At 42.3% G+C, this 13,173-nt stretch overlaps 1 protein-coding gene across 2 annotated transcripts in view; it reads right to left on the bottom strand.

Moving 5' to 3' along the window:
* Positions 1-1,825: 1,825 nt before the first annotated feature.
* The window catches only part of LOC311241835 (HMG box-containing protein 1-like), a 45,136-nt gene continuing 33,788 nt past the window's right edge, over positions 1,826-13,173 (bottom strand). The window contains exons 12-13 of one of the 2 annotated variants that reach the window (XM_084330759.1): positions 11,800-11,947; positions 1,826-3,087 (exon numbers count right to left, since the gene is read on the bottom strand). In XM_084330759.1, coding sequence (XP_084186885.1) covers positions 3,070-3,087; positions 11,800-11,947 — 166 coding nt within the window. In that variant the 3' untranslated portion in view covers positions 1,826-3,069. The remainder of the gene's footprint in view (positions 3,088-11,799; positions 11,948-13,173) is intronic. The other variant, XM_084330760.1, reaches the window with a different exon arrangement.

Here is a 13,173-nt window from a genome sequence, read left to right as displayed (position 1 = left end):
ATTCCACTGTCATGCACTGGCAATATGTGTTCCGTTTACATATTTACACTGCGCAGACGGGTGTGGAAGAAAGTAACAAGATTAAACGAGGAAGGCACCGTCTTTATGCACTCCATACGTAATACCCCGGAACATTTTCCAGCCAGGTTCGATCAAACGAATAGGCCACGATGGTTTCGAATAGGCCACGATGGTTTCGAATAGGCCACGATAGGTTTGATCAAACAAAGGGAACCGACAGTGGGTACATAGAACAAAGGGACAATGGCTACATTTATACTCAAATCCTATGTGACTCAGGTTCGGACTTTTCGAAGTTTATTTGTATAGTGCCTCGATCACAGTTCCCTGTTCCCGAACATTTCAACCTAGACGTGGAAGATTCCTCGTCTCTGGGTCACATAGGGCTTAAAATAAGACCCCCCCCCCCAGTTTGAAAATCAAGCCGAGGCGTGATGAAGAAGCACCTAGAAGAAATCTACACCTTCCCAGTTTAATAAGAGTCAGCCACTCTAACCCTTTCACTACTGCACTACCAAAGAGTTAACCCTTTCACTGGGACAATACAGAAGGTTAACCCTTTCACTGCCACACGACAAAGGGTTAACCCTTTCACAACCACACTACAGAAGGTTAACCTTTCACTACCACACTACAGTAGTGTGGTAGTGAAAGGTTAACCTTCTGTAGTGTGGTAGTGAAAAGTTAACCTTCTGTAGTGTGGTAGTGAAAGGGTTAAGGTGAGTTTACAAACAGTCTTATATAGTAGAACCAAATGGACTTTTCAATTCACCAATCTCAAACCCGCCCTCTTTTCTTGATCCTCCAATCACAACGGCAGAGGATCAAGCACAAAAAAGGGCGGGGTTTGAGATAGGTCGATTACCACTTGGCCATAGTCTGCAATATATTTTCAAATGTCGCCTCTCTGGTCAGTGAACGTACATCCAAGGGCCTTTTTGTCAATTAAAATCTGTACCTTGATTTCATCCTTTAGAGTACTTTAAATGTTTTTATAAAACAGAAATGAGATCATATATATTATTAGGATCAATCCACTAGCAAATAGCCTACTGGATATTAGTTTATGCCATTGACCATTAACACAAAAATGTAACACAAATGTAAATGTGTCACTTTTATATCAAGACCACTCGTCTGAGTCACTTTGACTTCGATGTCATCCGGAGTACAGGTTGTGTGAGGCTTGATGAACACAGGCCCTGGTCTCTGTGAGGACGGGGCCCTGGTCTCTGTGAGGACGGGGCCCTGGTCTCTGAGGACGGGGCCCTGGTCTCTGAGGACGGGGCCCTGGTCTCTGTGAGGACGGGGCCAGCTGAATACAGGCCCTGGTCTCTGTGAGGACGGGGCCCTGGTCTCTGTGAGGACGGGGCCAGCTGAATACAGGCCCTGGTCTCTGTGAGGACGGGGCCCTGGTCTCTGTGAGGACGGGGCCAGCTGAATACAGGCCCTGGTCTCTGTGAGGACGGGGCCCTGGTCTCTGTGAGGACGGGGCCAGCTGAATACAGGCCCTGGTCTCTGTGAGGACGGGGCCCTGGTCTCTGTGAGGACGGGGCCCTGGTCTCTGTGAGGACGGGGCCCTGGTCTCTGTGAGGACGGGGCCCTGGTCTCTGTGAGGACGGGGCCCTGGTCTCTGTGAGGACGGGGCCCTGGTCTCTGTGAGGACGGGGCCCTGGTCTCTGTGAGGACGGGGCCCTGGTCTCTGTGAGGACGGGGCCAGCTGAATACAGGCCCTGGTCTCTGTGAGGACGGGGCCCTGGTCTCTGTGAGGACGGGGCCCTGGTCTCTGTGAGGACGGGGCCCTGGTCTCTGTGAGGACGGGGCCAGCTGAATACAGGCCCTGGTCTCTGAGGACGGGGCCAGATAATGGTGGACATTGACCGTTCATCGTCTCACATCGTGGTACGTATATGTTCAAAGTAAAAGCAAAGCGAAAGATAACTTTCACGGGACTGTCTTTTTAGTAAACTCACCTTTGGCTGACATTTTTTATATTTATTTATATATTCTTGTGCAATACATGTCATACAAATACAGGCATATACTGAATGAGAGAAAAAATTATATATATATTTTTTTTTTGTGATTTCTCATTGTTGGAAAAATAGACTTTTGTTTTCACTGTTCTCCCTGCTTGACCCCAGGGTCTCCTGGTTTATACTAAAAACTACAGCACCACAAGTTCCATGTTTTCAAGCCTCAGGAAATTAAAATTACCATGATTATTTTAAAACAGTAAATTAAATTAAATGATTTTCAGAACCAAAATTGAAGAGGCAAATCTCACTAAGGGACCGAGGTCCAATAAAACACTAATTTCTTTCTTTGTAGTGTTTTTTGGGGACCCACAGGAAACAGACACCTATTAGTTCATTCTACTAGAATATTTATAGTTTTACAATCCGATCAGTTGTACCTGGAACTATGCGGAGTAGAGTGGATTCTGTGCGGGCCTCGTCCCAATCCAGAGTCTGAATGAATGCTGCTTTAAAACACTGAATTCTTGCTTTGGAAGATTAAGGCAAGTCGGTCATAAAAAAAAAAAAAAAAAAAAGATAGAATAAAATATACATAATATCTATAATATTCAAGCTTAGTTAGTAGATTAGGCAATATATTTCTATTTTTCTTAAATGTTGTATGTCGTGTTTGTGTGTTTCTCTCCATTTGGTAAGAAATCAAGCATATACTGTACATTATCACAGTAGAGAAACACCTTAACTTCTCACCTGGATACCTCAGAGGTGAGTGTGTGTGTGTGTGTGTGTGTGTGTGTGTGTGTGTGTGTGTGTGTGTGTGTGTGTGTGTGTGTGTGTGTGTGTGTGTGTGTGTGTGTGTGTGTGTGTGTGTGTGTGTGTGTGTGTGTGTGTGTGTGTGTGTGTGTGTGTGTGTGTGTGTGTGTGTGTGTGTGTGTGTGTGTGTGTGTGTGTGTGTGTGTGTGTGTGTGTGTGTGTGTGTGTGTGTGTGTGTGTGTGTGTATGTGTGCACATGCGTGTATGCGTGTGTGGGCTCCTGCAGTCTGTGAGTTGTCCACTCTTGTCTGTAGCCTTAGTTCCCCTGAGATCCCTGTTGGTATAGAAAAGAAAGTAAAGAGAATTATAGATGTATCCAGAGGGTTTCAAAAACAATGGAGGCCGTGGACCACGTACAATCCAATGTCAAACAAACAATGTCGCCGCAAAACTTTTATAACAGTGTTTGGTCATACTCATAGACGCCTACGTAATAGAGCAGACGATGCACGTGCTCTAGGACTATTGAACTTGGGGGAGCAAACTTGTCTCTTTGCTCCATCACTTTTTGATCATATGATATACCCCCCCCCAATATATAAATATTATCTAACCATAACTACGTAATTTCAATCAAATTAATAATACGCAATGACACTTAATAGCAAGTTTTTAAGTTTCCAAAGATTGCGACACCCCCCTGCCCGATATGGTTTGATCCAGTCCCGCAGACAGAGTGGAGCCCGGCCGGCTCACACTCCAGTCTGCACAGCGCGCCGCTGCCTGCAGCCTCCACTCCAGGTGTAACAGTAAGCTGGTACACAGGCAGGCAGCGTGATTCGTGAACACTAGTTTAGGCACAACGCACAAGTTACAACAACAGCAGGATTTTCCACTAAGTAAGTTCAGTTGTTCAAACAAACTATTATGTTAGACATGATGTCTTTACTGTCGAGTGGTAGAACATCTACCACGCAATACAATAAAAGTGTTTCACGGTCCGAAATGCCATCTGGTCATACCGTAAGTCCGTAACTAATAAATAATAATAATATAACGTTACGTTGGCGTTAGCCGCTAGCTAACGTTGTCATATTATCTAGAATAATAATAATCTCTGTTCTCTGTTCTCCTCCATCTCTGTTCTCTGTTCAGTGTGTGAATTATGTTAATCCCACAATTACTCAACTGCACTCAATATTTAAATACCAATGCTAGTCTAAATAAATGTAGACAGACAATGTACGCATTAAAAATATAATAATAATAATAATAATAATAATAATAATAATAATAATAATAATAATAATAATAATAATAATAATAATAATAATAATAATAATGCAATAAAAGTCTGAAAATGAAGGGATTATGTCCATGAGTGTCAGTTTTAGAAATTAAGGCCTGCCTCTTATATAACAAGTCTCTCTAATAAAGGCCTGGTGCTCTTTGCAGCTGAGGTAAATAGAAGACCTATATTTGAGGATTTACGGTAAATCAAGATTTTCAATTATCTTAAGGTACAATACCTGAAATGAAAATGTGTGTGTGTGTGTCCAGCCAACCAGGTACCATGGCAGAAAAAAGAAAAAATGCAGACATCAGAGCATTTTTCAGTACACCAAAACGCAAAGTAAGAACCCTAGTAGCCTAATAGCTCAAAGACTTAAAGGGCGGGCTCCACAAATAATGGATTGCACGGTGTTAATTGCACCCTTACTTACAATTCATTATGAATTGTAAGTGGGGGACCCTGATGTAAACAAGACAAAAGTCTTTCTCTGGTCTGCATTCCCTTAACAATTGTGTGTATTGAGCCGTACTATATTGTACCCATTCTGCAATATGTTAATAAAATTTTTAATCAATCAATCAATAACAGATTGCAGAATGGGTACAGTACAGTACGGCTCAATACACACAATTGTTAAGGGGATGCAGACCAGAGAAAGACTTTCGTCTTGTTTACATCAGGGTCCCCCATTTTCAATTCATAATGAATTGTAAGTAAGGGTGCAATAGAAATGTTTCATAATGATGTTCAGTGTATTCATAAGTGTATTGCTCTCCTTAATGTAGAATGATATGGTGACTGTACAGACTCAGGAAGGAGAGAAAGAGACCCAAGAGTCACAGGTAATGGAAATATCAGACAGCAGTGTAGGATAACATAACAAATTAAGACACAAATACTTGGATTATATATCCCCCCTGTTACAAAGGATCAGATTAAACCGAATATATATATTTATTTATTGATATATATTGCATAGTATTTGTATATCGTTTGATATCCCTTGTATATTCCTTGTACATATACACGGAATATCCCTTTAGCCCAGACCATAATATTTCATTCTCCTATTGGACAGCGGTCCACAGGCGCCAGAGCCGTGCCTCCAGAGTCAGGTTCAAAGTCACCGTCAAGACATGTCTGAACATGCCCGGCCTTGCCCAGGGCTACGAGACAGAAATGAGGCTGGCACTAGTTTGTTCACCGTGCATATAAATATGGCGCAGGTGAATACAGAAGCACTTAGTCTTACTTAGTCAGAAGTCAAGAGTTACCCAAAAAGTTGAAGCCTCACCCACGATACTCCGTGCGGTGAAGTATGGCCTGTTTGGCCCCAGAATAGAGCATTGAGACCGCGTGCGAATTAATAACTGAATTGTCAGAGTTTGGCGCTATACCGTCGAGTGCGACATATTTCTATTAAGTCAGTAATAGTCTATTGTGTATAGTGTATCGTGCGGCTAAAGTTCTACAGTGACCAGCATCACCAACGCTTCCTCGTATTAGCTAGAGTTCTTATCCAGGCTGGGCTGCTTTCATGGCGCTTTCACCCGAGGAGACCTAGACGAGAACCGTGTGGACATGTACACTGGATTAATCTACCCGACGACTACATAGCCCTTTGCGGCTGGATTATATTTGCTTTGGTCCTGTGATTTATGGAGCGGAGAATCGCCGACGCTTACACGTGTTGGATTTACCCCGCGAGGAGCCAAGTCGAGTCGGCGCCTCAGAGAGCCTGAGGCCGGCTAGCTTTCTTCACTGTGGAGCTACAGTCTACAGAGAACAGCTGTATTCGTCTGTGGATCAAGAGGCTATTGCACCGTCTCCTGTACTTGGAGTCTCCTTAGTCATCGTTGACCAGACTCTCTACTACCGACAGATCCTCTACCCCTGCTGGCTTACAACCAGGGGGACCCTTCCAGTATCTCCCGCTATATATTACTAGTGTACCATAGATATAATTCCCTAAGATTCAGGTTGTATAATTACCTCCTGCGTAACCAGAGAATGGACATTCATTGTTGATTTGCCTACGCACATTCCTTTGCCTTACAAGTGCATTCAAAGTATAATAGAGAAGTATTATGTACCTTTTGCTGCAATAAATACTTAAAGACAACTTTGTGTAGAACCGGTTCATTGTGGGAAGTGTTCATTATATTTAGATATCATGTACTGTATGGCCAGTAATTAAAGTACATAAAGCGGTAGTGGTTTAATGATACCATACTTATCAATACAGTCAGGGAATTGTACCCCTCAGTTACACCCCCCCTCTCTCCCTTTCTTTACAGATTAGCATAAAGATTGTGTATTCAAACCGGTTCAGTGTATTCATAAGTGTATTGCTCTCCTTAATGTAGAATGATATGGTGACTGTGCAGACCCGGGATGGAGGCAGAGAAGGAGAGAAAGAGACCCAAGAGTCACAGGTAATGGAAATATCAGACAGCAGTGTAGGATAACATAACAGATTAAGACACAAATACTTGGATTATATATTTTTTCTCTCTCTTATTAAAAACTTGGCCTATTTGAAAGGAGATTGATTTAATAAAAATAAAAGAGCGAAAAATCAATATACAGTATATATACAGTATATATATATATATATATATAAATATATTATTATTATTATAGTAATTGGCTATCATACTGCAATATAAACTGAGTTTTATAGTGAAAAGAGCACCTTTATTGGTCAAGATTTAAGGCTCTATATTGCAGGAAATTGCACGTACAGGTTCATTAAATGAAAAAAAAATCTGCTATGGAGGGGGTCGTGCCGGACCCCCTCCAAACCACCCCTTGTCTGTCACAATTTTTTTTTTTTTAATTAAAAAGAGGCACAAACAAAAAAAAAAAAAAAAAGCACCCCCACTTTCAACTATAACTAGGCGGCCATGGTCATACTCCCAGATGAACACAAGTTCATAATTTTATCAGTTTTATAATTTTCTACTGATTTTTTTTTATTCATTGAACAAGCCAATGTATTAAAGGCTTTTTAACCTGACAAACGAAGAGAGCATTGTACTCGTTTCTCTTACGAAAGAAAATATATAAAATAAAGATTTTTAATCACAGAATTCCAAAACGCAATTTCCACACATTGGTAAAATCATCCCGCAGGCCGCACTGGACCACCGAGCGGGCCGGATACATGTTCGACACCGCTCATGAAAGAAAGTACGGTTGAACGATACGGACAAAATAAAGGCATTTAGCTTCATTCGTTTTTGCAGATATTACACTTGTTAAGATTTTAACACCTGTTCATACGTTTTACAGTGGGAATACATGTACCTGCTACGTCAGTGTAACACTATGGCATAACGGTCTCCTATTGGCTCCCCACCCAGTGATGACACCATGATCAAACATTCCATGGCAGCCATCTTAACACTATGATCGCCGCGGACGAGTTTTCACGTCATTCCGAGCCATGCTCATTCTGCCGAAGACGCCGTAACTCGTCTTTGATGTCAATATTTCAAAAATCTGTCATATTTCCTTTCCGGAGCCCTGAGACACAGTGCAAAGCTCCACTCAACTCTATAGCGGTTCAAGAGCGCCATCTGGTGGCCGATCGGCAGATCGCCAGCCGGAAATTAACCTTTGAACCGGTAGTGCTCATCCATATGTGGTCCGGGTTCTCGCTATCGTTAGAGAGACTCCGTATTGACACAGTGAACATCGATCGGTGCAAATAACTCGAAAAAACAACATGATTTGGACGTATATACTATTATACAACCTGGAAATGGATCGGCATTTCTCCATCCCATAATAGGAAAAATTCTGTTCCACGCTAATCTGCCAGCGGCGCGAGGAAGCCACGGTAAGATTCAGCGTTATTTTCTAACGTCTTCTATACTAACTGATCTGATGAACATATGACCCACTCTGGATGAATCATCTAACGCTGCCCACGGAATTATAAACAATCCCCCGCCCATCCGGTCATAATCAGATGATGCGTAGAAACTTCTAGAACCACGTCCAGTTGAAACTTTTTATCTCGCACAGATTCCTACCAAACTGTATTTGATCATCAATATAATGCATTTAGGGCTATAAATCACGTTCTGAAGAAAGCATACTTATACTTTAGACCATATTTTAGTATGAATATGTGAATGAAAAAGTTTAACGTTGCTACACCCTGAACAATACATATAGGACATTGAATGGGCCATAATAATGGCAATTTAGCAATAGAATTTAAAAAGTTATAGCCCTGCAAAGAAGGGGAACTTCTCCATAGACAAATAGAGCTGGCGAGGGATGGTAAATTATGAATTTAACCCATGGCGATTAAAGTGTTAAAAGGCCCAATCCAGGGCGGTTAGGTGGCCGAGCCGAGATTGCGTTCGTCACCAACCCCGGAGCTGTGAGCTGGATTCGCCTGTTCGAATCCAGCTCACAGCTCCGGGGTTGTCACCAGCTTGGCTGGCCGTCTGCACTAATACAATTGGCTGTATTAGAGGGTGGGAGAAGCTGGCGGGGTGGGGTCCGGGTCGTTGTAAACAGCGACTCCTACAGTTCGGTCGGGGCGCCTGCTAAGCGCGGATAGGACTCGAGGGGGATAGTGTGATCCTCCCACACGCTACGCCCTCTCGATGAGAATCCGCGCTGCCAGGTGAAAAGAAGCGGTGATTGGCTGGACGTGTGTCGGAGGAAGCACGTGGTAGCCTCCACTCTCCCAGATGATCTGACTGTGGGGGGTAAGTGCGCAGCGACCAGGAAGGGACTGGGAATTGGCATACGACTAACATTGGGATGGGAGAAAATCGGAGGAAAATGGAGGGGGGAAAAGACCAAAAAAAAAAAAAAAAAGGCCCAATCCAGGTTTCTTCTGACCATATCAATGTGGATTTACATACGTTTTTGAGGAGTTCAATATGGAGAAGGACAATAAGCGGTTAGAAACTATCTTATCTCATTGTAAATGGAAATATAGTTCTGTTTACAATTTTTACATACATTACCAACATAAACAAACATTTTACAGCCACAAGAAACGGCAAATACAATTAAGAATTCATATTAATGTGTTGTCTATAGTGTTAGTTATCAAGAGCTCAACTAAAGAATGAAACATTTCTCCATTCCCATTTTTGCGAGTAGAGCTCCCCGTTTGTTTAGATTGGGATCACTGATTGGGCCTTTAACACTTTCGCGGCCAACCACGTATATATACGTTATTGGGCGCCAGTGGTTAACGGCCAAAAATGTATATATATATACACACACGTTTTTGGATCGTTTTCCCTTTTTTCCCGATTTTAATATCCTATTCAATGTCAGGGACCTGTATGTTGCCGTTAAAAGGCATACTGGGACTCCGAAGGTGCAGTACCGGCCAGATCCTGCTAGTAGGCAGTATCGAGAGTGCAGTAAACCCTGTTCCAGACCGGGTGCTACGTTTAAACCGGTCCGGACGGACATAGTAATGGGTAATGGGAAACCTAGGGCTTCACCCGATCGTATTGAATCATTTTCGGGACCCCTGATCCATATGTTGTGGTGGGTTATGTCGTGGACCAGATGGACATAGGATGGACCAAATGGCGATCAAATAATTGGAATATTCTTTTTGGAATACCCCCGACCACAGGTAAGGACAATCTGACGTCAATTTCAGCTTGATCGTGCAAGGTTATCATACCAATCCCCCTGATCGGTGTATGTTGTGGTAATAACGAATGACGTTACTGGCAATCAAATAATCAGAAAGTACCCCCCCCCCCCTTTCATGCATTCATGATGAAACATAATACCTATGATATAGATTTGATTTGAAAATAGTAGCGTGTCCAGGGACGAAACGCCAATGGTTTTAGTAGAATTCACGTTGCGCCCTGTAGCCAGCCTCCCAGGAATTAGCCCGGATCATTCAGAAATTATACTCATATTCACCACGGGATGACGCGTGAACGTATTCATGAAAAGATTTATTCTTTTTTGCATCTTGAACGGAAGATAATTACTGTGAAATGACCATGGTATTCTATCCATAGCTATAATATAAAATATAGATTTAGCTCTACAAACAACGTGACGCACAGTGAAACTATGTAATGGAAAGCTGGCCCAGCTATAGCTAGATGGGGAAATCGAATGGCCGCGAATGTGTTAAGGCGTAGCAGCTGACATCACCATTCATGAATGTTTGAATGGGAATGGACTGGGAATCAGTTCAAGTTGGGTGAGTGATGTCATTGTCTAGTCCTGTTTTTATTGGTTTTAAAAAGGGGCGATATTATGGAAAATGGCTTTCCTACTCTTTGTATGTTATTTAGGCACTGGGGGGACATTATGTGGGTTAAAAGTCATAAGACTAACAAGCCTAAGCAAGCTGTTCCTAATTACTGCAGTCTGTGATGTCACAGGGAGGGACACATGCAATAAATGTACTTTAATTCAGTTTTTTTCTTTTAGACTTTAACTCTCGGGTGTGGGTTAGCCAGGCAGGGAAGAGGATAACTGATTCGTGCTACACCCACCAAAAACAGCCTGTTTAATACAAGAGAAGAAATGTATTATTACACTTTGATCTTGACTAGTTTCTTTGGGAAAAAAAGTTTAAACCATAACCAAAATGTTCCACAGATTTCAATTGTTGAAAATATACAAAATACGTCACCTTTAATGTATACTATATATATATGTGTGTGTGTGTGTGTGTGTGTGTGTGTGTGCAGGGACCGAAACTAGAGAGCGCCGCCCGCCATTTGCGGGCAGTTTTTACGTTTGGCGCCTCCCACTTAGAGGACTGACCGCCGTGTGGCGGCCAATCAAATGGTCATGTGAAAACCGAAAATCATGATCCAATTCTGAGCGGAGTTCTCACTCGCTGTCTGAGCGCATTGCTGCTCCTAAACCTCCCCTACCTGTTTCTGTATGCTGCATGTAAACACACAGTCACCGTGACTGATATTAGTCTACTCTAGTCAGAGAGACCTCCGTGAGCTGATGTTAGCTACTGTTACAAAATGACCCAGTCAACTATTCACTTTTAGTTTAATACATGAGGCATTGTGTAACGTTATCCAGCTGGCTAGCTTCTGATAGCTCCCGACATAAACAACTGCAAGTGTCCAGTTACATCGCATGAGGGCTGCAGCGCTGCTGACTAGGGTCCAGGTGCAGGGTAGGAGAATCCTTACATGCTGGATGTAAGAGTTTAGGGTCCAGCTGTAGCGCCGGAGAATCCTTGCTGGAGCTGGAGGCCACTAGAGCAGCACTTCCCGATCCTCTCCTCAAAGCACCCCAGCCGTTCCATGTATTTGTTAAATTTCACCAGCAGCACACCTGATTCAACTTAACAAGCCCTTTATTAGTTGAATCAGGTGTGCTGGTGGTGGAATTGAACAAATACATGGAACGGCTGGGGTGCCTCGAGGAGAGGATTGGGAACCACTGCACTAGAGTATACACACAGACAGTGGAGCTGTTTGCAGACAGCGAGGTGGCGATGTCTCGCAGATAATACAACTACAAGTATGATTATATAATATATATATTTTATTAAAAAAAAAATTATATAAAATAATAATAAAAAAAAATGTATCAAAAAAAAGTTGGCAGGTAAGAAATCTGCTTGGTGGGTAGATTCTTCCCATCTACCCGCCACTGGCCGGTGAGTCAAAAAGTTAATTTCGCTCCCTGTGTGTGTGTGTGTATGTGTGTGTGTGTGTGTGTGTGTGTGTGTGTGTGTGTGTGTGTGTGTGTGTGTGTACGTACACATACAGAGCTGGTTCTCTTGCGTTTCCAGCAGTCAGGGTTGATCCTCTTCTGCTCGTCCGCCAGGGCCTTGGCCTCCAGGGTGTAAACCCTCCGCTCCTCTCCCCGCAGCGTCTTCCATCGCTCCCCAAGGAGCACACTGATCGCTCTGCAGAGCCACACCATACTATATAACACCATACTATATCATATAACACAGTACCATACTAAGCTTTTTTTGGCAATCGAAGCTTCGGGGCCGAGCTTCGATTTTAATTCGAAGCTTCGAAAAAAAATTAAAAAAAAATTAAAAAAAATATTTTTTTTTAATTTTTTTTTTTTAATTTTTTTTTTTTTTTTTTATCTTATGTTGTGGGACTTGTACAGCACTTTCGTAAACGTTGTTGTTTTTAAATGTGCTCTATAAATAAAGTGGGTTGGATTAATTAATTAAGTAGCCCCTTTCGTGACTGACGCATCCAACAAGGTTTCACTCGGCTGTGTGATTTAATTCAAGGTGGATCGCTGTTGTCGTTTGAACAACTTCAGATTTCATGGGAACTACCAATCCCCCAAATCAAGAATGTTTAAGATGAATGAAGTAAGATTTTGATTATTTGAAATATGGCCTGTGTAGACTAAACTATGCACAGAATTATGTCAGTCTACAAGGTCCGAATTCTACATGGTCCGGCAATGTAGACCTTGTAGACTCCACTACAGACCAATTATCAGTGAATGTTCATGCATTTTTAAGAAGGGCAACTTCCACAAAAAAACAAAGAACTCACCAAAACATCTCAGTAGCACCTTATCTAAATGTTATATTTCATATATGGAGATTCATATTTATTTATGTATTGCATGCATTTCTACATTTTATTTCCTATTTTGTTTATTCATCCCAGTATCTTTCTTTCTTATGTGTGGAATTCTACAAGGTGCGCGCACACACACACACACACACACCTACACACACACACACACACACTTACATTTAGTCATTTAGCTGACGCTTTTATCCAAAGCGACTTACAAGTTCTGTACGACAAGACAGCAAGAAGGGTACAACTCTATCAGCTGAGTAACAATGTTCATCAAAGTGTTGCGTGTTACAGTGTAGGTTAGTTTATTAGGACAAGTGCATGACAGTAAGGTTAGTCACGGTTAGATATTTTTTTTTTTTTTTTATCATTTCAGATAATGGTTGAAGAAGTGAGTCTTTAGTCGACGGCGAAAGATTGGACGGGATTCGGCTGTCCTAACTGGGATGGGTAGCACACACACACACACACACACACACACACACACACACACACACACACACACACACACACACACACACACACACACACACACACACACACACACACACACACACACACACACACACAC

This window comes from Notolepis coatsorum, assembly GCF_963971535.1.
Source record: "Notolepis coatsorum genome assembly, chromosome: 15".
Taxonomy (NCBI): Eukaryota; Metazoa; Chordata; class Actinopteri; order Aulopiformes; family Paralepididae; genus Notolepis; species Notolepis coatsorum.
The sequence above is the reverse complement of the archived record's forward strand: the minus strand, read 5'-3'. Positions and strand labels throughout refer to the sequence as shown.